A 25,951-nucleotide genomic window follows, 5' to 3' on the forward strand; every position below is an offset into this window, starting at 1 on the left:
CGGCTTTTAATCAGGTGCGCTCTGTAGTTCGGGAATTACGGTATATTGCCCTACAACCTGTAGACCCTGCAACATAAATAGTGCATTTCCAGAGGTGCAGGCTGCCAATTTGCCATTGATGCTAATGGACCCCTATATCATCAGAGATGACAGGCATATAATATTTAATTTTGGCCTTGTCCCAGAATCTTTTGATGCTATCACATACTGTAGATGATGAGATATTCAAAGTATTCACAATTTCACGCTGATGAACAGTTTTCTGAAATTGTCATTTATAATGCAATTTGTAGTGCAGGTCTTTTTTTTTCATATTTGTGAACCTGTTCTTCCTCTGCTTATCTTTACTTCTGAGAAAATCTGCCTCTATGATACACCTCTCTTTTTATAACCAGTCACATTACTGACCTGTTGCTAGTTAATTAGTAAAATAGTCCTTTGGCCTCTCTCTCTCTCTCTCTCTCTCTTTCTCTCTCTTTTAAATCATTTTTTTTCAGGCTTTCATTGTCCCAGTGCTGTCCTTTTTGGGATATGTTGCTGCCATCCATCAAACTCAAAATAAGCTAGAACTTGTCATTATAAAACAAAATGTCTCAGTTGTGAATAACAAAACACCCCATGGGATCATGAGATTTAAAAGTCACTTCACTGTGATTTTACAGATGTCCAAACATTTTTGTAATTTGTGTTAAATAGGTGCTATATATAATCCTGTATATAGGATTAGTTGTTAGGATTAGTTGATTTTTCCCCATTTTAAAAAATAAAAATGACAAGAATGTTAAGTTACTATGACTTATCAAGTAAAGATAAAAAAAAAAAGTTAATTTGAATATAGTGTTTGGGAATTTTACCAAAATATGATAAGATATACTTAGATGGTATGAAATCCTTGTTAGGAAAGCTAAATTTAAACACGACCTATAACAAAATAATTTAAATAAGTAGAATAGCTCAATAAAATGTTATATGTTTTTTTTAATTAGTTAAAAAAATGCTAACCTATATTTTTGGCTGCTATGGGCTTCCATACTAATACTAATCGTACCGATTGGTCAGTGATGTTTGATGTGCGGGGAGGCGGGACTTAGTTGGCACGAGCTCGGCGGTGGGGGTCGACCGTGGCACGAGCCGCAAATGGGTTGCCATAGCAACAGGACCCTAACGTAACGTCCGTTCATTTAAAAACCCTTCAGGTGCTGCTATCGTCCCGTCAAGGGATCCGGCGTTATTTGCTATTTAAAGAAATTATCGTTATTCTCATTAAAACGTAGGTGGCTGAGTAAAAACAAGTAAGGGTTTCTTTTATAAAAAGAAGATGGAGTTTGAGACGACTGAGACGGCACCCTCGACATCGAGTCGCCATGAGAAAAGTTTGGGGCTCCTCACTATTAAGTTTGTCAGCCTGCTCCAAGAAGCCAAGGACGGCGTCCTTGATTTGAAAGTGGTCAGTAAAACGGAGACGACGGGTTTTGTGGGTTGTTTTGGGGGGAGCATTAAGTGGTGTTTTCCACTGACAACATTAATACAACAGATGCGAACAAAGGGCTGTCGGTCATTACGGGTCCAGTCAGGTATACTGATTTTTTTAACAGGTGGACTAGCAAGCCGCCATTACCCGGACTCCTCCTTTAAACTTCCACTGATACTCAAAAGGGTTTTTTTTTCTTCATTAAAGAAATTTTTTTTAGAGTATTTGTTGACAGAAAATTAGCTAATCATTGTATTTCATATGCTTTATCAATTTATCGTGTGTTTAATGCTAAATCAGGCCTAATTGAATTGCACTAAAATACACTTAGCAGTCTCCCTTGAAACCTACTTTTAATGAGCGACCGGGGAGATGCCAGAGTGGCACCCTGATCCCCAGTCTTTTTGCATTATGATTAAACATGGCATTATCCTGTGACCCAGTGTCACCAGGTTCATATGTCCATGGGCTATAAGATGAAATAGGAATCATCTCCTTTTAAAAGAGAAGGCTAAGACTTAACTCCTGAAATTAAGGTTTCTGCCTACCTGTCTTTATGCTCCTGAGACCTAGCAGATATCAATTGACTCCCTGTGGGATCCTGCAGTAACATATAACAATGCGGTACCCAAATCAAAATTTTTCCAGTCAGTTTTATATATGTAATTGATTTCATCTATTCAATTTCCCCACTAGCAATGTCCTTAAGTATTGGGCATCTAGTAAAATTTGTAAATGACTTTTACACTCCAGTGCTCTCCTTGGAGACTTCTGTTTCATGTTAACTGCCTGTGTCAATCTCTGATCTACTTGAAGCTTTAATTACTGCAACTGTTTATTTATTTATTTATTTATTTTTTATCATTGGTAGCATTTTCCCTCTCTTCTTGCCCGCCAAACTTGGGCAATGTTTACACAGCAGGTTACTCAGCCCTTTCCCTCCTCCCTTTGCCTCTGGTATTGTATAACTGGCTTCTTCTGCCAAGGAGTTTGATTTGTTATTTTGTGCGGCTTAATTTGCCAAATTCCCTATTTCTTGGATTCACCGATGAAGCATTTCCTGCAGAAACTTCCTGGTATCTATGATGGACCTGCAAGTGTATATCTCAAGATGCTATAAACAAACAGCTGATATGGAAATATAGATGTGATGTTGATATGTCTGTCTGAATTAACAGGCTGCAGACAGCTTGGCAGTGAAGCAGAAGAGGAGGATATATGATATCACCAATGTACTGGAAGGGGTGGGGCTAATTGAGAAGAAAAACAAGAATGTAATCCAGTGGAGGTGTGAGACAAAATGTTTACTATTTCAAAAAGTTGTTATTATTTTAATGTTCCTGTAGATTTAAAAATGCATGCAGAGTTGGTGCTTACATTAATTTAAAGATAAACACACTTTAATTGAAGATGAAGCAGATGGAGCAAATGCTGAGAAAACATCCTTATCCTGTACGTTATGTTAAGGGGTGAGAACATAGCCAGCCAAACTGAGGAGGCTTTGGAGCAGGTAAATGTCTTAAAGGCCCAAATTGCTGAGCTGGAAGCCCAAGAGAAAGAGCTGGACAACCAGAAGGCCTGGCTGGAGGAGAACATCAAACACTTGAACCACGATCCCATTGTCAACACATATCCTTTTTATGACTACATTTTTTAAATAAATGTTTTTATTTAGTTCACTTGGAGACACTGCTTTTGTGCATCTCATGTCATCGCTCTGCCTTTTCTATCATATGTTGGCAGAAGAGAAGTTCTGATTTTCTTTTTCATCTTAAGACTTTGTAAAATAACCAAATCTTAACTCATTTTTTTCATATTAAATGAGTAAAATATCTGTTAGTAGGGCTTGCTTTGTTTTGCAGTGAAATATCACCAGGTGTTTTTTTGTACTGTTTCTGCATGGTTTGTAATTCTAGTTCCCTCGAGGCCCCATTTACTCAGTTCAGAGACAACAAATCCTTCTCTGATCCTTTTAACATTGTTTGCCTATTGATCAAAGAAAACACTATAAAGCAGGGATTATAAATATAATTGCCATTGTCAAGTAGTGAAATGACATCCAGGCTAATCCCGATTTGCACAATGCTCACAGTTCTTGTTTTTCAAGTTTATTGTCTCCATTTCCTTCAAACAGTAATCCGGCTTCTTTAACACTTCTACACATATAAATTTGTGACGCATGAAGACATCTGCAGCGCTTTTAGTGAAGAAACACTTCTAGCTGTTGTGGCTCCTGCTGGGACTCAGCTGGAGGTGCCACTGCCAGAAATGGTAGTATTGCTTTGGTTGTATAGAAATGTACTGTTTTATTTGACTCTGCTTTAATGAGAACAGACGCCAGACACAGCACAGGCTTTATCTAGCAGATTTTATTACAGGTGGATAAAAGCTTGTGAGTGAGCTGCAAGATTCTCGTTACATTTGGCTTTTTATTTTGTACATAAGTGTACATATGTGTGCTCTAACATCAATCAGCTAGCCTGTAACTTTATGAGCGTCTAGATATTGCTGTGATGGTAAACAGTAAAACTGTAAAGTTGCACAGAAACTAAACAGTGCAAACCTAAAAACACTGCACATTTATCTGACAGTTTTCTGTGTTTATCACTGCAAGCATCTTATTTCATGCCCTTGTGATCATGTGATCAGTTTTAAATATTCTTAAAAAAAAGATCAACTATATAACTGCTTTATTAAATGACATACTTAATGACATGCTGCTGTTTTTAAGGGTCAGAGTGGTCAAAAGAAGTACCAGGTGAACCTGCGCAGCCACTCTGCTCCCATTCAGGTCATGCTTATCAACAGAGATTCAGATTCCAGAGTGCCTGTGGTCTTCTCTGTACCCCCCACTGATGACATCTGTCAGATGCCAACTCCACCCAGCACCCCCGCGAGCCTGCAGAGATTCCCTCTTTCAGTTTCCACTTCCAACACCAACACCACCTCTTGCTGCAGCCAGGAGTCTTTCTGCTCAGACCACCAGATGGTGCTGCCAGAACATGATGATGTGCTGACTCCGTCGGCCACCCCTCCTGACGTGCAGATGGGTAAGGATGGGCTTTAGGGCATGTGAATTTTAATGCTGTTGAAGTTCTTCAACAAAACCACCACAGAGTTTTACTGCCTGCTAAAGAGGCTGCGGTGAACACATGTGTAATAAAAATTTTGCATTTGTAGTCAAGAAAAACTTCTACAACCTGAGTCATTTGTGAAATTTAAAGTGGCCTCAGAAGAAACTTCTGACATAGTGACCAATTCAGAAGAACTAGGTTTACTTTCTGATGTTCAGTTTTCGTTGGAATAGTTTTTACTAATTATATAGTCAACCAATTTGTGGTGCTACATAAGGTTTCAGGTTTTCGGTGTCAGAGTCACACACAGGAGCAAATGTGAAAACCACTGCACTAGGGTAATAAATATTACTTTATATTGTTGTAACTTTATTGCAGTTTATTGTTTGATAACAGCATTTTGGTTATTTTGTAAATGATTTAATTGCTAGCCATATGTTTAGTGAGAGCTGTTAATTATAGATTAAATTTTCTGCTAAAAAAGAGCATTTAATACATATTTTCATTAGAAGACTTCCTATCCTTTGTTGTAGACTTGGAAGTTACTCATGTTTAGCTAGGAAAAGAAAGTTTTCAGGAAGCCATTATATGTTGTTCTGATGTCGGTCAGTTTATGTTTTGTACACCCCTTTTTTGAGGTCCTATATAAAGACTGTCGTTTCTATAAAAAAATAAAAATAAATAAATGTATCAAACATCATATATTCTTAAAAGAATGAATGTGTCCTAACACACATGATAGTGTGTTTTCTTTTAAGAAAGACACACTGTCGATGTTAAACAATGAGTGATCTACTATGAGTGATGGGTGCTTTTGCTGTTACATTTGATTTGTAAGCACTGCCCTTCATTTAACTGCTTTTAACAATGGAGTTTGCGTTCCTCTTCTTTCTGTAGTGCCAGATTGTTATGGATGTTAACTATAAATCTATAGTTATAAATCCCATGCATGTTGGCTTAAAGAAAGAAACTGATAAAATATTTTAGATATAATGTGAAGGTGGTATAAACTGGCCTCAAGTAACAGTTGCGCATGTTGTTTCTGAACTTCAGTGCCTATTTTAACAGAATAAACTGCATGTGTGGTCCTGATTTTTAACACTTTAATGTATTTAAGCCTCAGGGGGCCCCAGGCCTGTGTACTGGGAGTGCCAGTCACAAGTCTGGATAAATGGGAGGAGGATTGTGTTAGTAAGGGCATCCGGCGTGAAATCTGTGTCAGAATAAAACGTGCAGATGTGTCCTCTGTGGTGACCCCTCAGGAGCAGTCAAAAGTGCTTCCTTCTTCATTTAAGGATTTCACTTCTGGTATTTTTGATGTTCACATAGTCATGTCTGGTCATGGCCGGATGCATTGCAACACTTCTTGGCATATTACTGCAACCGGTACTGTGCAGCCTTTGCTGGCATTTATTCAAAAATAGTTCCTTAACAATACCAGAAATTACCAAATCCACACCATAACTTTCAAGGTGAAGAAAAACTTGCATTATCATTATTTTTAATGGTAAATAGAGGTAAATGTAATTCTTGTAATTCACAGTGTAAAATTCTCAATTTGCTATTTACTTTTTAGTATCTGGTTATAAAGGTGTTTGTCAGCAGCACTGGAATGCAAAATGATTGGCCTGTCAGTCTTATAAAAATATCAGAGGATCTCCTGGTTGTTTAACTGTATTGCAGGATGGCTTCAGGGAAATGTTTTGCCTACAGACACAGTCCAGACAGACTCAGCTTCCAGTAAACCACGTACGCAACATCAACATGGAAGTCATAGATGTTTTATTGTGAGGTAACGTGGAAACAAGCCTCACTTGACAGGAAGCTGCTTGTCAGTCAGTTGTCTAGTGAGTTCTGAGTCACTGAATGTGGAGCTTGTGTATTAAAATAGCTGCAATTCCAAAACGGTTGCTGCAGTACTTTTCTTAAAACCCTTTAAAGAAACCGGAAAGTCTGCACTTTAATCAGACACTGTCCACGGACAACACTGAAATTGATTATGTAAATGTGATTGATTTATTGTTTTAAAAGTATTGCTGTTTATCAGCTGACTTGGAAGTATTAGCTGTTGTAGAGTCTTGACATGCAAGAACAGCAGAACTTATTAGTTGCTACTTTCTTCTGTAATACTATACAGTGCTAATATCTTGAAACAAAAAATAAAACTGCTGTCTGTCACTATGTTCCCTCTCTTAGCAAGCTGACTTTCAGAGTTACATGAACCAGATCTAGGCCGTAAGAAAAGAATCTAAAGTCTTAGGAAAACTGTAGCGTCAGTATGCACAGTTTGACCCATTTCTTTGCAGATTTACTTCAATCTCTTGTAGCTTGTGAAAAAATGATAAACAAGGAGAGTATGAACAAAATTTTGCACAGAAAACTTGATCTTCAATAACCTCAAAGTGCTGTTACTATGGGACAGTTTCATTTTTATTTATCAGATTCTCTGGAATAACATTCTCCACCTAAATGAGTCACAAGATATCAAATTTCTCCCAATCGCAGCTACTTGACAACTTGTTTACACTGCTTAAAGGTTGCCTCACCACCTGCCTAATACTGTGGAAAAATACACTTGTGCAAAACAGCTCTGGCCCCTCTGAGTATGGTCACAGGACCGCTGAAGTTATCCTGTGGTGTCCGTCACCAGGATGCCTGCAGTGGGTCTTGTTGGCGCTCCCTTAATTTGACTTGTTTTTGTACATTTCTGTAATGCTGAGACTGGATTCCATGCAACCTGTGGGCAGCCTGTTAAGGGTTATAACAGTATTTAGGTGGGTGGTGCTTGTAACATCCACGTTGATGCCAGTTTCCCTCCATCAGAATATTGCATTGCGGTGCCATATACTTCACTGGTTTTAATGTGGCTAATCATTGCATATGTTCATGTGGCTTTATTAAAAAAAGACTTCCAGTATATCTGACAGATCGACAGCTGACAGCTCTAAGTTTTATAGAGGATGAGTCAGAGTTGCACTAAAAGTAGAAGAGTGTCAAAGCGAAACCCAGTCTGACCATCCTTCCAGAAAATAAAAAAATGAGGAATTGCCCCAACAAAATCACAAGACCTTTCACTGAATGATTTTTACTTACTCAACATTTGGAAACACTTGGATTCTGTAAAATGAAAGCTTATGGTATGTTTTGCACAGTGGTGTGTAGATGAGAAGCCAGTGCATAGGGTTGGGTGTGTTTATTTTTTTTGTACATTAAGAATGAGTTAGGTAAAAATAATTCAGATTTAAAGTGGGCCATGTATAGGATTCTTTTCAGGCATGACCTCGTGGACATTAATAAATTAACAGCCTTTTGGCATTAACTTCTTATTTACTGGACAAATGAGATTGGTGGTAATCATGTTTTTCGAACTCTTACATTAACCCTGGAGAACCCATGGGGTCAGAGCCGACCCCATTGGTTTTTGAAGGAAACCATGGGGTCAAATTTGACCCCATGGGTTCTCCAGGGTTATAGTAAACAAGTGCACATTCCAACATTTGTTGTTTTCTGCCTCCAGATAACTTAATCCTTCATTATGAGGTTAAGTGACCTTGTTTCGACTCCTCATTCTGTCTGCAGTCTATCACGGTCGACCAGTGATGGGGTTGGAGCAGCAGGAGATGGACTTGGTGGACCAGGAGTTCCAGTCTGTTCTGGATGTGAGCAGCCTACTGAAGCTCAGTGCCACTGGAGACCACATGAAGGATAACCGAGAGGGTGAGGCCCAGGGATATGAATAGAATCATAAGTCTTTTTCCTTTTTTTAATGTTTACTTCACATTTGTTTCAGTTCTGATTCAGTTGACGTTCTTAGGTCTAAGCATGCTTTTATTTAATGTTTTTTCTTTCAGTGGGAGGAAAGGAATGAATTGTTTACAGATATGCTACAAATGGTCCAGAACAGTGAACGTTTAACACCACAGTGGAATAGAAACATGTTTTTAATTTTCTTTGTAGGAGCTGTTGACCTGATTGAGGAACTCATGTCCACTGATGGTAAGCATCACAGCACCTGTTTTAACTACATTCAGTATCTACGCTTAAATATATATTGCTGCTCACCCCTCCACAGCAGTGCATTGCTTGGCTTCCATTCATCGCCCCAATTTTCTGTAATGCTGTCTAATTGGGGGCACACTTACCCCTAACTACTGGAGGTAGTCTACCTACATATAGACCTCCATAAAGTCCTATTTCAGATAAACTGAGACCCCTAACTCTGTTATAAAGCTCTCTGGTTTTACCTTTCAGACCTTAGGCATCACTATAATGTGTCCATTTTAACGACTGGAGGTCAAAGAGAAGACATTCAAATGATTAACAGATGCTCCTGAGTTAATGCTAACATCCTGATGCTTAGCAGGTTTATTATTTGACATATTTAACATCTTAATTTGGCATATTAACATTTCCCAAAAAGTTGCTTCTGTTCACCTGGGAGTAGTGTTTTCAGTGGGAGAAACATTTCATCAGTCACCCAAGTCATCCACTTCTACAGTCTAAAGAAGAAATGCTGCTCTGACAGCACAACTCTTTGGGCTTAAACTCAAAAATAAAAGTGTAAAATTACCGAAAAAGTTCTGGTAGCTCATTGTTCAAAACATTTTTGTTAATTAAGAAAAGGGAAATTTCTATAGTAGACTACGAAAAAAACAGGAATGTTAAACATGAATATAAAATGTTATTTAATTGTTTATCTATTAAAGGAGCTGTAAAACTTATGAAAATACAGATGAAAGTGTAAATGTTTGCCCTCCTTCACATTTTCCAAAGCAGTGCAGCGGGCTGGATTAATGTCTTTGTCGGGCCAATTCTGAACTCTGGGCCTTGCCTTTCACATTCTGATCTAGGTCCTAAATCATCAACAGCTGGAATGTGTGTTCAGTGTGGGTGCCATCTTTTCATTTTTGCACTGATTCCTTTCTCCAAATTCAGGTATAGACTACAGCTTCAACCTGGATGACAACGAGGGAGTGTGTGACCTGTTTGATGTGCAGATCCTGAATTACTGATGTCTGACAGTGACTCTGATGCACACTCTTACAATCTTGAGAAGCACTTTCTGCCTCTTAAAAACTGTAAAGATTTGTCCTATTTGTTAAAATTTCAGAGATGATACTTTGATATACCACTGTCATCTTACAAAAACAAAAAACAAAGACTTCACTGATGTGCACCTCACAGCTAAACATATCCAGACTCTGTCCAGCAAAAAGTGCCTGATTTAATGAACCATAAGGTATTTATAAAGCCATGAGCCACGAGGTCTCAAGTAAACAGAGAAATCCTTCACATTCCTGCTGCACTTTTGTGTCTCTGTATTTTTCCACATCCAGCGGAAAGCTTGAGTTGTTGATAACTGTTTTCCTTTGCACAGCTTATCCACTTTTGGGACTGTAACAGTGTTGTAGATAAGTTGAACTTTGCAATAACATTTCAGTATTTGCTTCTTTGATGATCCAGTTCAGGAGATGTAAGCTTTGTCTTCATGCAGTACGTCTTCATCTGTTCAGTTTCCCAGTTAAATTTCAACCACCGTTTTGTATTTATTGAATTAATGGTTTGGCTACATTTTGTTTACCTTGTTTTTGTGAAAATGTCAGAAAGTTTTCTTTTCTAAATTATTGTGATACTGCCATTTTAGGCCTCAGTTTATCCTATCATTAGTTAAATAATTGAATATTTTTACTTATTTAATTAAAAAAAAAAAGTAGTTCAGGTTTGAAACTGAAGTTAGTTGACTGCCTTAATCATAATTTAATTTAATTTGTTGCACTTTTGTTCTAAATATAGTACAAATGCAGAGTTGGTTTTTTTTTTTGTATACTTCATTTTTTATTGTAAGATATATTGTTTATGTTCTCAATAAATCAGTTTAATGAGCACAGTTGTATTTGCAAAGGAAATTCATGTAAGGAAAATGAACAAAAATCACTCGAATGCAAATTTTGAGTCTGAAACAAGTAATTGTTTTCAAAATTGTCTTGAATCACACAGAAGGTATGCAACAATTCAAATTGGATCAACCCCCTCCCCCCCCCCCCCCCCCCCCCTTTTTTTTTTTTTTTCTTTTTTGGCTCAATAAAGTGTTTTGCTCTTTTAACAGATGGATAACATTTCTCAGATGCTTTCCACATTGTGTGACCTGCAGTATACACCAATACTTGAGTTCCACCAGCTGGGATGCAGGGAAAAAAAAATACCAAAGATTAATAAATAAACCTCACATCTAATGAATAGAAAATGAATGACACAAGTAAACATTCGATAAACATTTTGTCAAATTGGAGCATTTAAAAAAAAAAAAAAGGAAAAAAGAAAAACAAGTTGCAACAGACATCAAAAACATTTGAACTATGCAGTATCCTGTTTACATCTGTCAGGGTTAATGATGCCGATGCTGGACGGTAAGGGTAACAATATCTGAATGTGTCCAGCCCTCCCTCTGTCTGCAGCTACACATTTTCTAAGGAATTTCAGCTCAGTGGTAAACCCATATGTAGTGATAAAGTACGATTACAAACTTGTCGTCATTGACTCATAAAAAAGTGTTTTTTACCCCGCTGTGCAGCCTCGGCTCTCAGTGCAGAGGAGCGAATCTGTGTGTGGAAAAATGTGTGTTTCAGATGTTCCTAGGAATTCAGGAAACAACAAATGCGGCGTTCCCACATCAAACCAAAGTCCCAGTGGATGTAGATATATCACACGATTCTGAAACACCAGCAGCGCACTACAGCAATTCTGTTGATGGTTAATGTTTGTTGGTTTTTTTTTGTTTTTGTTTTTTTAAGAGTTTTCAGGATACATCCTGAGCTGAGAAAAACAGATATTTGGCAAACATACAGAGGTTTAAAGTCTTTGCTCACCCTTTCATAGGTGCACGATATAATATCTGGTTTACAGGCTGTGCAGATTATTACATGAAATGGGTCTGGAGTTTTTATTCATGGTTGATTGTAATTAAACAAAGCACTTTTTCAACAAAGCTGAAGTTCCAGCAGGTCTGGTTTTTCTTTCCTTTGTGGGTGTTTTTAGTGTGTAATGCAGAGAGAGTTTAGTAATAAATCTTAACTGTGTGGGCAGAGTGCAAGTTTCTGGTGAAATTTCAGAGAAGCACAAGTTAACTTGAAGATCTGGATTAAAAGGATAGTTAGGTCCATAAGTATTTGGAGAATATTTTTATGTAATTTTACCTCTGTTCACCACCTCAGCAGATTTTTAAATCAAACGATAAAACGTGATTAATGTACTGACTTTATAGCTACACAGACTCCCATTTTCAGAGGTTTAGATGTAACTGGACAGTTGAGAAGCAGAATAATGGAAAACTAAACAAATATCTGCATTTGGTTCAAAGTGTTGAGCTTGTATTTGGTAACTGTCTACTGAACTCCTTATATTACGTCCTGCAAGATATTAAAAAAGGGTGAGGTAGGACATTAGGTTGAAAAAACAAACAAACAAACAAACAAACAAACAAACAAACCTGTCAAAGAGAGCATAAATCTCTAACTCTGCAATCTAGTATGTTCTTTAAAAGAAGGCCAGCTCAAAAACAAGACCTGAAAGACCACAGAAAGCAACTAAAGTGGAATATTGCAGAATTCTTTCCTTGGTTTAAAAAAACAACCAAGAACACTGGGGAGGAGGTAGACATATTATTGGCAAAGTCTACTCTCCAGATACACCCTCATGATAAATGATCAGCACAGTGTGTTTCACAAGGTGCAAACCGCTGGTTACATTCAGCAACATGAAAGACAGATTAGACTTTCCCTTTTTTTTTTTTACAAATGAAACCAAGATGAACTTTTATCAGACTGATACGACAAGAAACATATGGAGGAAGAGAGAAATGACTCGTGATATGAATCAAACCACATCATCTGTCAAACATAGTGGAGGCAGTGTTATGGCATTGGCATGGCTGCCAGTGCAACCGGGTCACTATTGTTTGATATGCCTGCTTATAGAAGTAGCTGGATGAATTATGAAGTGTACAGGCCTGTAGTCTCTGCTCAGATAGCATTTTACAGTGCACACGGAAAAAACCCAAAACATCCTGGAAAATCAACCCAAGAGTTTCTCGGGGCAGAGAGCTGGGATATTCTTAACTTGCCACTTGGTCACCTGACTTCAACTTAGAAAAGCATGCTTTTTGAATCCAAAAAAACAAGCAGCAACTGAAGTAGCTGTAGTAAGAGCCAAGTGGAGTATCTCAAGAAATGAAATGCAGCAGTTGGTGATGTCCGTGGACTTGGATTTTCATCCAGCTATTAAAAAGAATCCTTATATCTAAAATTTATTTTAAATATAAAATCAAAAAATTTCCAGATTTTGAAAACGGAGCACTGTGTATAAGAATGTCCGTAATTCTTGAAAAGTTAATGCAATACTTGAATTAGTTCTCAGTGAACCCACTGTGGTGGATGTCATTGTCACTAATGGATACTACTGTAAATAAATACATCTACTCCTGCAAAGAGTAACTACAAACTGTCTCAGCAGGTCTTTTCATAAAATATATGTGGCTGAAATGATTTTTTTTTCTCTTCAACAGAGGGCAAAAGTGACCAGCACATAAACTGTTCGCTTTGGCAGAAAAAGACTGTTTTTAGGAACAGACTGTTAAAACTAGTGGAATTTTTGAACAGTTTAATGATTTGCAAGCATTTTGCTACTGCTGCTACACCCTACATCAACAAAAGCTTTATATGCTCTCCTGCTGGACCTTGTGTGCATATATAGACACATAGACCTCGCTGACATTTTAGTCATGTCTCATATTGAGAATGAGTTTGTCTCTTGGGATGCAGTGTGGGAGTTGAATGACATTTCCATCCCCTCCTCCACATTAGTTTCTGTTGTTTTGCTTCCCCTCTTCCTTCGCTTCGCTTCAAACTTCTTGGCCACTCTCATCATGTGCATCTTAAAGGAAGACCCCACAAAGGCATAGAGGATCGGGTTCAGACAGCAGTGAGTGAGAGCCAGGCTTTCTGTCACCTGAGCCGCCTGATCAAGCACCTTACTCGCCCCGCAGTGGGTCACTAAACTGTAGACTGTATCCATTGCCCGATACACCTTAACCACGTTGTAAGGCAGCTGAGTCATCACAAACACCCCTACGACAATGAGAAGGACACGCAGAGCTTTCCACTTCTTCCCTCTGCTCTCATCAGGGAGGCCCCGGAGTGCACAGCCCACCCGCCAGTAGCAGGTCACCATGACCAGCAGAGGAAGTAGGAATCCCAACAACACCTCGACCACCTCTAGGACAGCTTTACCTCCTCGAGCCATAGATGAAGGATAGATGGTTAGACAGATATTTCTATCAGATGCCTGCCTCACTTCTGAGCGTATTAAATCAGGAAGGCCAAGGAGGAAAGCTGTCACCCAAACAGCTAAACACACCTTCCAACAGCATTTCCTGGTGAACGCCCTCTGTAGCCATCGTCTTTGGTCTCTATCCTGTGCTCTGACCAGCGATAAATAACGATCCAAGCTGATGCACGCCAGCAGCAACATGCAGCAGGTGAAATTCACTGTGTAGCAGGCGGACACGATTTTACAAACAACCTCCCCTAGCTCCCAGCCCCTTGCAGCATCAGCAGCCCAGAAAGGGAGCGTGAGGAGCAGGAGCAAGTCGGCCACAGCCAAGTGGGTCAAGAAGGCATCTGTCATGGTCTTCAGGCGTTTGTGGTAGGCGTAGACAGCCACGACTAAAACGTTTCCAGCCAGTCCCACCACCAGACACACGGTGTACATGATGGGCAGGAAGAGGGCTGCGAAAGATCGGATGTCCCCTTTCTCGCATACGGCAGGATAGTCATCATAGGTGAAGTTGTAGGTGGTGTTTTCATAGTCGTAGTCTTCCTCTGAGAATTCCATGTTGATGATATAAAACTGTCAAGGGAAATACAGATGTAAACATTCACAAAAATATACATCCCCAGAGTGATACAAACAACAAACACTTGCAGGATTTATATACGAGGCAGATTTAAATCCAGTTCTTGAGATATGACTTAACTGCAGTAATTCAGGGCAGTCATTTAGAATTTCCTTGATTATCCTCTTAGAAAAAACCCAAAAACCCTGAAACCTTAGAGATTAACCAAATGAAACTTTATTTATGTTGTAAGAGCACTGTACGTTTCATTCTCTTTCAAGCTTTTCTTTTTTCCTGTCCTCCAGTCTCTCTTGATCATTCGTAGTAAAAGCTATGACTGCATGCGTAATGGTGCATTCTCAACAAAACCAAAGAGGGCATAGTACATTTGTGCAAGTTTAAATATTGTAACATTGCTGAAAAACAGCCTAAGCATGAACCAGCTGGGGTTCTCCTGACACCACTGACAAATCAGAAATGGAGGATGCAGAGATAACGATTGGAGTGGTCTGGTTAAACTTTGCTTTTAGATAAAACACAGAGAAAATGAACTCAGTTTGGAGAAAGGTAGGCTACACTGTAACGGCTGAAAGTATGTTGCTGTAACGTGATTGGTTGCCGTGCTCCTCCTCTTTTTAAATGTTGGGGACCAATATCTGAGGGGAAAAGTTGGTTTGCTTTTTGTATGAACACACCATATTATTGTAATAATATGGTTAAGTATAGGCTGACCCACTCTCATCGAAACAATAGATATGAGTACAGTGAAATTAATCTGCAAAATGAATAATGCTTGATTATGATCAAAAAAGAAGAAAATGTCACAGGAACCCCAAATTCCAAAACCCAAGTTACAGCATGGCTAGTATGTCATATGATGTGTTTCATATTTTTAAGGTAAGGATGTCAGTAACGCTAGCACAAATTCCCAAAAGCCATACAGCTTTGGGGTTCATGATCACCTCGAATATGCATACAAGAAAACAATGAAAAAGTTTTCCTCATGAAAATTTAATCAACAACTTTAAAGGCAAGTGGCTGTTAGTGTTATAGAGAAGGGTGCAACCAGAGGACGCATTCTGCCATGGCTGTAGTTTTAAAACCGAGTGCTGTAGTTCTCATTTCTATTTTCTCTGTTTTCTTCTCAGCTTCAGTTTTTTTGTATTTTCAAGAGTTTCACTATTGCGAGAAATGCTGAATGAGAGATTGTTCTGAGGGAGTGAAGTCAGTGCAACAGAGGTCAGGATGTAAACCACAGGTGATTCATATAACCACTCCTCAAACATAAGAATACTGAACAAATTATATACCTTATTGGTTAAAAGAAGAGAGGGATTTTGTTGTAAAAATACTGAAAAGCATTTCACCGTGTCTTTAAACATTCTGCTTGAGCAACAGTCTGCACATTACTTGGCAGGGGGACTATCTTAAATCAAGAAGGAACACAAATTAGAAACTGACAAAAATAAATCAAAATTTAGTGCCACGATTCCTGTAAAGCTGCAGGCAACTATAGATCTGATGTCTGGATTTTATGTTCCCATTACAATAAAACAGTAAAATACAACACTGCTAAGCTGTAAGCAGAACTGGAGCCACATTAGGAAACATTTAGAAACTTCACGTTCCCTGGGTTTAAGAAAATACATGTAAAGAAGAAATACTGCAATCTGGAAACAGTTGTGTGATTGTGTGTTAATTATTCTGTCGTGATGCTATCAGTGGTAACATCTGGACACCATACCCTGACTTGAACTCTTCCTCCCTTTTTGTACCTTCACTTTGATAAATAAAACAAGTTCATTTAGCCTCTGTGCAGACTGATAAGTCCAAAGTGCACTAGTTTCTACCAGTGCATGTTATCAAATTTCCCTGGAGATCCTCTTGCAAAGATTACAGCACGTTAATCTCCTCTCCATTGACTTTCACAGGGGAATATTATTGTTGCCACTACATTCATTTGACAATTACATTTATAATTATCTTCAAAGTGTTCCCCTTTTTTAGACATTGATTTCGAGGTTTTTAGAGTCAAGTTCAGAGCACGAGATGCCCACATTTTTTCACTTCTACACACAAATAAATGATCAACAAATAAAGTGCAATGGCACGGGAAATATTTAGAGAACCATGTCAAACATTTGCACAGACTGACCCAATCAAGGTTGTTTGTAATATGATTTTTCCCCTTGTAAAATAAACTGTAGACACAACACTACTGGCAGTATCTTCATTACTTTTGCCTGGTTATATGGGTTTATCATGTGGAATGTTTTTCAGTTAACTGTTGGGCATTATTAAAAGGCCATTGGTTGTTTTCTGCAGAGCAACCATATTCAGAAAAGCATCCTTTCTGTATGTAGTGTCATAGTCATGGACTCTTACATTAAACGTGGCCAAAGTTCTTCATCCTAGACTATTGTCCCAACACCCAACACAGCATTCAGACCATGACTCTCACGGGTGAGAATGATCATTAGAAAGGTGGTGGATCAGCCCAAAACTACACAGGAAGAGTTGTTAATGATCTGAAGGCATTTGTGACCACAGTCACTAAAATGCCATCCGTAACAATCTATACATTAATAGATAGAAATCTTGCAGTTCCTGCAACGTCCCCCTGCTCAAGAACAGACATGTACAGGCCAGTGAACATTTAAATGATACAAGGCTTGGGAGAAAGTGCTGTGATCAGATGAAACCAAAATCAAGCATGGAGCATGGAGGTGGAAAAATATCCTGGGACTGTTTTTATGCCAAGGGTACAGGACAAATTCTTGGACAAGTACCTACTTCCCTCAGGAAAACACTGAAGATGGGTCGTGGATGGTTCTTCCAGCATGACAATGACCCAAAACATACCGCCAAGGAAACAAAGGAGCACAATATGGTCATGGACCATAAATCCCACTTAATGGTCACTATAGCTTACCCTATATATCTTACCCTATCTCTACCATCCTGTCACACCAATCTCCTGCATGTCCACCTTCACTACATCCATGAATCTTCTCTGTGGTCTTTCGCCTCGTCTTATGCTCCAAAGATATTTGCTCATCTGCCTTCACACCCACATGAACTTGGGTGAGATCCCATTTTTAATCTATAGGGTTTAATGTGATATCAGCCCACCCAATCTATAACAGCTTTAACTCTCCAGGGAAGGCTTTAGACAAGGTTTAGGAGTGCGTGTATGGGAATTTTCAACCATTCTTCCAGAAATACATTTCTCTAATTCATCCCAAAGGTGTTCTGTCAGGTTGAGGTCAGGACTCTGTGCAGGCCATTTAAGTTCTTCCACACCAAATCTGCCCAACCATGTCTTTATAGACCTTGCTTTATGCACAGGGACCATCCCCCAACTTTTCCCACAAAGTCAGAAGAATGAAACTGTCCTTTCACTGGAATCACAGGCCTCAGATAAAGTCCTGAAAAAACAACCCCCACCCCCTCCACTAAACTTTACACTTGCACAATGCAGTCAGGCAAGTAACGTTCAAACCATTTCAGTGTTGCCTCTATAACTTCATCTCAAAACTATTCAACATAAGCTGTCCCTCTGATATTTTCATTTGTAAAAAATAAATAAACAAAATGAAATAAAGCATTATCGAGAAAGACAGATACGATTTGGAGAACTACTCTGGCCAAGAGACACATCAGACATGACATCAGAGCAGTGGAAATTTTTACTCTGGCCCGATTAGTCTTAGTTTAGATCTAACTGTTTCAAGACACAAAGTTGGTTGGATGTTTGTGGATCCTGCTGTGTAGCACTGAGAAGGAACTGTGATGGTTTGAGAGGATCTTTGTGTGACAAGGTTGATTTATTGTAATTTATTCAGAATTCAAAGGAACACCTAAGTCAACAGCTTGGAACGACAAACAATCATCATCTGTTTGGAGTTTATAGTGAACATTATCTCTCCACCACAGCTGGTTATTGCTGTGGTCCACCCTCCTTGAATGTGGTTCTGCCCCAGGTTTCCTCCTCTAGAAATTGTTCTTTTTCAATGCCACCGTTGCTAACTTGAAATGAAGTTGAATCACTTGTCCTTTAACAGGACAGTGAGCAAACCACCATAACAGATGAACTGGCCTCCTTACTCCCCCAGCGTAGACCCAACAGAGATGGCTTGGGATGAGCTGGATTGTAAAGTGAAGGAAAAGCAACACGTGTTCAGCATATGTGAGAATGGCTTCAGAATAAACATCTTGAGGCAAAATTACCAAAACTAATTAAAGTAAAACTCTTATCAAAGCGTAATGTTAAGGAATGATTTATTATTTGGTGATTATATATTATATTCTGCTATTCCCTATATCTTAACATATTCTACTGTTAAATAGTCTGGTCTGTTTTTGTTGATGTTACGGTACTGGAGCAACTGTAACCCACATAATTTCCCCAGGAATTAATGAAGTATGCTGATTCTGATTCTGATTAAAGACATATGTTGGTTTACAATGAATCCATATGTGTTATTTACACAACCCCAGTTGGTCCAAGCTCACGACCATCCATAATGAGAGCCTGATTCTTGATTGAAGGTTTCTTCAAGATGTCTTGCTATGGAAAGGGACTTTTTTACACCCAGCCAACAAAGTGCTGCTCAAGGAGGAAATTGATGATCTTCTTTTTGTGCAATAATGTTCCTGTTTAATGTTTACTGAGTGCTCATTAGTTTTACTCTGCACTGTAGAAAACAGTAATAAAGGAATAATAATAACTGAGTCGATAAGTTCAAAAATTTCAGTCGTACTATGTTAAAATATAGTCATTTACATGTGAAAGTCCTACACTTAAATAAATGAGAAAAAGGCCATACTCTCACTAATACATGTTTATCTTCGTACAAGCTTGTAAAAGACCTTATCATTTCTTTTTAGTGGATCTGGTGTAGTTAAAGTATAAATGATAAAGTGAAAGTACCTCATATTACATGCTGTGCTTGAATAAATATCTGCATGTCACTCCACATTGATTCAGCAAAACAATCTAAGAACCAGTTACGATAAATCACATTTCTAATATTACTTTAAATTGTACTTGCTGCTGATTATTTTACATTCATTTGCATGTAAAGCTATTTAAATCTTTATTTTACTAAAAACTTTACTGGAATGCATGACTCAAGTAAATATCTAACTTCTTATTCAATAACTGCTTCGTTATAATGTTTCTGACTTCTTAATACCTACATTACGAAAAACTGACAAACAAACAGACTTAAATCACTCAGTAATATAAAATATTACAAAAATAAATGAATGGTGACTGCATAGCACAGGTGGAAAAAACGAACTCACAACAAACCTGTCTCTCGTGTTCACCGTAAATCTAAGCAGCCAATCAGCTTTTAAAACGAAGCTTGCATGAATACAATAGAAACATGAATATGTCTCATAGATACATAAAGGTGTTTGATATTTACTCACTGTGTCTTATTAACGATCGGTCCCGTGTGCACAGCGAGCTCGCTCCAAGCTGCTGACCGGCTTCAGACTGCTCTGAGGAGGTACGTTTGATTTGACACCAGCGCAGCGCGTGTGGGCGGGAAGTAAAAAAAACAAAAAAACAAATCAGTAGGGGAGAGTGAGGTAAGATGAGCCAGTGGGTAAGTTGAACCACCCCTTGTATCTAGGTAACTGTGTACATGTTTTGTCATGTGACCATAAATCCAGGAAGCACTCATCATTTCCATCCTGCTATATTAAAGAGGAGCACATTGGAGAAGGGGTAAGTCTGTATTACACAAAAAAATGTTTTTTGCTTGTCAAAGTAAAATTTCTGCATATCAGGTAAATTGACTGTAATATTAAAACAAACGTATCTGTGTCTAAAATGATATATTATACATGTTGGTGGGTTTCTAAAATATAATATCATCTGAAGAAGTTTTCTAAAGATTAGCCTAAATTGCTAAGCTAGCCCGTTTTTTTCAAAATGGTGGCTATGGGGCAAAGTGAGCCAAAGGCTATGGGGTAAATTGATCCAATGGTTCAACCTACCCCACCATAAGGCACTGAAATTTATTTAAGGCTCTGACTTATTAAATAGTATTTTAGTTCAGTATACTGAACCCTTTTGTTGTATTTGTCATATGTTAACTATTATAGAAAAGATATCATGCCAAGGACCTACAGACGGAAGACCAGCTGGGGCTCAACACCCCTGGAGGAGATTGAAAGGGCAGCGAGTGAAGTCAAGGGAGGAAAGTCCATAAGATCAGTGGCTAAAGAAAGACAAATTGACAGGTCAACACTCAGGAGATATATTAAAAAGAGGGACACATAGGAGGTCAAATCGGTTGGCTATAGTGGAACAGCTTCAGCAAAGAGAGTCTTCTCTGAGGAGGTGGAGAAGGAGCTAGCAGAGCATATCAAGAAGCTTGCAGAGCAGTTCCAGATTTTTACCAGACCCTGTACATGCATGTGGTTCACGAAGTGACCCCAACCATGCTCGATATGTGTCTCCCACTGATATTCTACCCTTACCCAAAAGTCAGCAGCCCAGGAAACAAACAAATCGAAAGCGTGTGAAGACACGAATCCTGACTGATACACCTGAAAAGCAGGCAATTGAGAGAGGGAGCCCATGAAGAAAGGACAAATAAACTGAAAGGCAAAAAAGAAATAATCCACAAAAAGCAAGGAATGTGGAAGAGGAAACAAACCCAGACAAAAATTGCAGTGGAAAGCAGCTCTGAGGAGAGTGATGTTCCCATCCCATTTGAAGACACTTCTGAGTACACTTCTGACACGCTGAGTTCCAGCGATGAAAGAAGTGAACCAGATGTCTCAGACCTGGTAGTTGGTGACTTTGTCATCGTAAGATTTGCATCCAAATCCAGGAGCCACCATTACATTGGCCTGGTTGACAGCTTTGCAGACAACGAAGTGAGTGCCAGATTTCTCAGAAGAATCCGAGGGATCACTAGCAGTAAGAAACCCACGTTTGTGTTCAAGGAAAATGATGAGGCATCTTTCCCACGCAAGGATGTGCTGAAGAAGCTACCTCAACCTCAACAGGCTGGAGGAACTGCAAGGAGGGAGCAACAGTTCATATTCCCCTGCAACCTTGATCATTGGAATATTGAATAGTTCTTTTGAATAAATGGTTTTGAACTGGTGGTTTGTTTAGAAACCACCAGTTTCCAGGTTTGTTCTCACAGGTTTACAACTGTTAAAATGGTTTTTTTTCACAATATGATCAGTTTTACATTTTAAAAACTACATGGTCAGTTTGCCCCAAGATGACTCAGTTTACCCACTGACTAGGTTCAATTTACCCCTAATCTGGGGCAAGTTGAGCCAAAGGAGCATTTTTTTTTAATAGGTCATTATTTTGGGCAGCGTCATCAGACATAGATTCTGATCATTACATTTGAAAGGAGACATCCTGAAATAAAGGAATATGTTATCATTCTATTTCTGTGTCATTTTTTCTCACATCCAGGGCAACATGAGTAAAAAGTGGCTCATCTTACCTCACTCTCCCCTATGTGAGTTTGATCGATTCAGATTTTTTATTTTAAAGTTTTTGTTTATCTGAAAGGGTAAGCATGTAACACCACTGCATTTATTTTATTTACCTAAACTATTTTTTTGCAATGCATGTGCAGGAGTGGATTATTGTAAGGGACAGAAACTGCCATTGTGAAGTTTCCATTTGTTTCTCCACTGCAAATTGAATAAAACTCTGTATTCATAAATACTAAAATAAAGACTCAAGCTTTGGATTTAACAGAAAGCACATGTGGAGATTTTCGGGCTGCTCAGCGGGAATACCTCGCTCCAGTATTTAAAACAGATGTATGTAGGCCCCACAGTAAAAACAAGAAAGAAGCAAAGGATTTACTCAGGGAATCTGGTTGTGCCATCTGGTGCTTTGTTTTCGGGTTTCTCTTCACGTAAATGAAAAACTCCAGCAGAAGCCGGTGGAGAAAATGCACAAAATTCTGCACAAATCAAGGAACTGAACCCTTCATGCTCAAATGCTCCCACTGATGTCCCACCAGTGCTTGGAAGAAACCTATGCACATGCCTGGAGATGACACATGCGGACACACTTGTTACTCTGCATTTGAATACTAAGCCACATCCATAACTCCAAACCCTACACTAAACTTACCCGAACACAGTTTTAACACCTTAAAAACCAACTTGCTTTGCAGCAGTTCTCATAAAGCACAAATTGTTCTAAGCATTTGGTTTAAAGCTGAAACTCATTTTCCAGCCGGATGAGTTTAACAGTAGGTTTCCTCCATATTTTGTCAGATTTAATTCAAATTTAATGTTTGTTAGCTTGCATCAAATATACTCTGCCACCCGGATACTTTGATTATATTTGGGCTGTCTCTGTGTGAAGGGAGCACCCGCTGGTTTCAAATGCATTCACATTTGCAGAAAAAATAAAGGGGACAGGATTTCAAAACAAGTTTTATGTTGCTGCAAAGTTTAACAATGTGATGAAAAACCCTTTTATGTAATGCATGTGATATAAAACAAAGAAAAAGTATTTCTGTTTCCATTTCTATCGTTTTCTGACGTTCCAACAATAATATATCACTGACGGAGTTGTTAAAGGATTTGTCTGTCATCGAGTCAGGAACTGTTCTTACCACTGGGAGGAAATCTGTCCAGTTTCAAGTCCAGCTGAATCTTGTATCCGTGCAGTTCAATTGCACTTCTGAGAAGGATGACTCAGACCGAGAGAAGTCAAGTGACAGGAGACAGAAACCAAGTCACACTAAACCATTTGTTTGTGGTGTTTATTGAGGAATTGTTTCTGTGTCTGAACATGACAGAACATGTTTAGACTGAGTCAGAGTAGACACTCTAAGAACATTTGGACAGGGAGAGTTCAAAGAAGGAGGAAGTAGACCAGTGCCACTGAGAGATGTACTGTATTTCACTGTACGCCCACGCCCACGGCGATAACAGCCTGCAGAGTGAAGAGTGAAGATTTGTTTTTCATCTATCCACATTTGGCAGAAGAACAGAGTTTTTTCTCTTCTGTTCAGCGTTCCCACTGAGGCCAGTTGGAGCTGTTCGATCAACAGGAAACCAACAGACACTCAGTTCGCTCTGATTTTATGAATGAAATTGTTTTGCATTTGTTATTTCTCTGAGTGAGCTGCTCTGTCAGTGATTATCGCAGAAAAATGACATTGTCTTTTTAATTATTACAAAGCGGCCTGCATGGGGCAAAAATTACATCATTACATCCCGCCACACCACAAAGTTGCCCTGCTAAGTTGCAAAACAGAAGATGTCCAAATTCTCAATAAACATGTCCATTAAGGCCACATCAGGCAAGTTGTTGTAACACATTTGATTGGTGTAACAAATACTAAAACTAAGGAGATTTCCTCATGTGTTTTTATTTGGTTTTAGGTTGTTTTAAGCTAGTTTTTATTTGTTCAATATTTTATTAATTTTTCTTTTTTTGCATCTTTAGTTAAATGAACTTTTTTCACATATAGTTTTAGTATTTCATTATTTAACCTTGGTTATTCAATAATCTTGGTGCTGGAGTTTCTAATAACAGTGAATTGGCAGCATATCCTTCAGGCCCTGCGACCTGGCTCTATCACATGCTCTAGAAACTCGGTGGTGATGTAGGATCTCTCTCTCTCTATGTGTGTGTGTGTGTGTAGTACATTCGACAAATAACTAGTTTTTTGTGCTTTAACTCTGGATGACTTTATTTGAAACTGAAATTCATGAAACAATAACAGTTACAGACAGAAGTCTGAAAACTTACTCTTTATTTCATCAAAACCAGTAAAATGAACAAGGCCACATTCAAAACTTGTGAACATAAACATCAAATTATAATTGTATCAGATACATTCATTTATGTAGTGCCTTAATAACCTTTTTATATTACACACATATTTCTTATATACCACTGGTCTGAGAAATATTGTGATTTTTATAGTTATAGTGTCGGTCTTCATTTCTGTTTTTCTTTTTATTTCATCATCTTCAGAAGAAACAAAGCAGGAGACTCACTGAGAAGAAGTGGAGGAATAAATACATCAGTTTGAACAATGTTAATCCATCAACCAGATAAAATAGCAACTGGAGTCATTTAATGTGTTAGTAATCGTTCCCATTGTCTTCACTTTTCATGTACTTACGCGCTAGACGTGATCACTCCTTCACTTCATTCCTTTACTGTATCAGAATTGGAGCCAGACTCCCTCTACGAGTTTTGGGTCTGTTAGGAACAAAACAAAAAATTAAAAATTAAAAATGAACCAGTCCTGCTGTGTTGATCTTCATACCAAAAATGCCACACATTTCTTCATTGTTGCTGCTGCTCAGCAGAAACTTGGACCTGATTCTTGATTTTTTTTTATTGCACTGTGTGGTTACCTGTAGGGTTGTGGCTTTATGTCTGATCCCTGCTGTGGTTTCTGTAATAAAAAGAGAAAAGGGTTTTAGGGGGAGCTGCTAGTTTCACACACCATGCAGAAGTAAAATGAATGAGATGCAGTCAAACTGCTGAGTTTTCTTTTAAACAACAGAAAGAGTAAACTGCTGATATGCTGCAAATTGTTTTGAGATGTAAATACTGAAATTATTATGATTATTCCTTAATTTATTTTACTTGTTAAACAGAAATTTGCCTTACTGTGTGGTGTCGTCGACATCCTGCTTGTGTCACGCGGCATTTTTTCAGATGTTTAACATTTGGGCTTTTCACCTTCGTGTTGTGTACAGAAGTTATCTCCTCTGTCTGGGAAAAAAGTATTCAATATTTAGACACCACATCTTCTTATTTCATTTCATTTTGATAGTTTCTGTAATAATTAATGAAAATCTAGACACAGGTTTTGTAAAGTTGTCCTCCTTACCGGTGTCGGCTGTTCAGCTGTCATCTCAGATGAGGCCGTGATGAGCAGGATCGCCTGCAGACACAAAAGGACCACCAATGTGTTTTTGTTCATGATGAGTGGCTGAAGAGTTTGATAAAGATGTGAAACACACACACACATAGGCCTTTATATACTCTTCGCCAACAAATAACTTCCATCTGAAGAGGGAAAAAAATAGGGTGTGTGTGTAGATAAAATGTAGCTTGTCCAAAAACGTGCAGCATATATGAAAGCTGTTTGAAGGGGGTTGTTTAACTTATCTTGATTTAATTTGATCACGTCATTTACTCTGTGTTTATTTACCTGATCTCTTGGTTTCCTTCCTGCAGTCCCTCCTTGGGTATTTCACAACAGTTAAAAAAAAATGTGTCACTGAACTCAGCAAAGACCAGAAATGAAACACTTAATCTTCATTATAAAAAAAGAATGAATAAACACAGGACTGTCAGAGTTTCACTTTCTATTGAAGACCTTTTTCCACAAGCAACATTCGAGAAGGAAGATTTTAAATTTCAGTCTCGTGAGGTGTTTTCTTAAGGATAACCTGGATATTTGCTTCTATATGTTCTAAACTATATGTTTTAAACAGTAGAGTTAATAATTTGGTAGCTGTTAACCACTGTGGCCT

At 38.4% G+C, this 25,951-nt stretch overlaps 2 protein-coding genes and 1 long non-coding RNA gene across 4 annotated transcripts; 1 reads left to right on the forward strand and 2 right to left on the reverse strand.

Moving 5' to 3' along the window:
• The first annotated feature begins 1,092 nt into the window (after nt 1-1,092).
• On the forward strand, nt 1,093-11,370 carry e2f5 (E2F transcription factor 5). Of its 2 annotated transcripts, XM_085254036.1 has the most exons (9): nt 1,093-1,447; nt 2,650-2,759; nt 2,939-3,096; nt 3,630-3,742; nt 4,203-4,521; nt 6,229-6,337; nt 8,125-8,262; nt 8,503-8,541; nt 9,481-11,370. In XM_085254036.1, exons 1-7 carry the CDS (start codon nt 1,319-1,321, stop codon nt 8,252-8,254), a joined length of 1,068 nt encoding a protein of 355 aa, XP_085110162.1. In that variant the 5' UTR covers nt 1,093-1,318; the 3' UTR covers nt 8,255-8,262; nt 8,503-8,541; nt 9,481-11,370. The 2 variants fall into 2 exon arrangements, with proteins under 2 accessions (XP_085110162.1, XP_085110161.1); XM_085254035.1 differs by lacking the exon at nt 6,229-6,337 and having other exon boundaries at nt 1,102-1,447.
• A 1,818-nt stretch (nt 11,371-13,188) lies between these two features.
• On the reverse strand, nt 13,189-19,981 carry ackr4a (atypical chemokine receptor 4a). The gene is made up of 2 exons (XM_085254034.1): nt 19,874-19,981; nt 13,189-14,448 (listed from the first exon to the last, which is right to left on the reverse strand). The coding sequence occupies exon 2, from the start codon at nt 14,431-14,433 to the stop codon at nt 13,327-13,329; it is 1,107 nt and encodes a 368-aa protein (XP_085110160.1). The 5' UTR covers nt 14,434-14,448; nt 19,874-19,981; the 3' UTR covers nt 13,189-13,326.
• Nucleotides 19,982-24,127: 4,146 nt separating this feature from the next.
• LOC146553385 (uncharacterized) lies at nt 24,128-25,410 on the reverse strand. Its single transcript, XR_014889642.1, has 5 exons — nt 25,303-25,410; nt 25,080-25,184; nt 24,821-24,861; nt 24,583-24,662; nt 24,128-24,453 (listed from the first exon to the last, which is right to left on the reverse strand). It is a non-coding gene; the product is annotated as an uncharacterized LOC146553385 (long non-coding RNA).
• Nucleotides 25,411-25,951: the final 541 nt, after the last annotated feature.

This window comes from Mchenga conophoros, linkage group LG18 (assembly GCF_057382185.1).
Source record: "Mchenga conophoros isolate Kocher_MC1m ecotype Shallow Benthic linkage group LG18, M_conophoros_male_GT1.1, whole genome shotgun sequence".
In the NCBI taxonomy this organism is placed as follows: Eukaryota; Metazoa; Chordata; class Actinopteri; order Cichliformes; family Cichlidae; genus Mchenga; species Mchenga conophoros.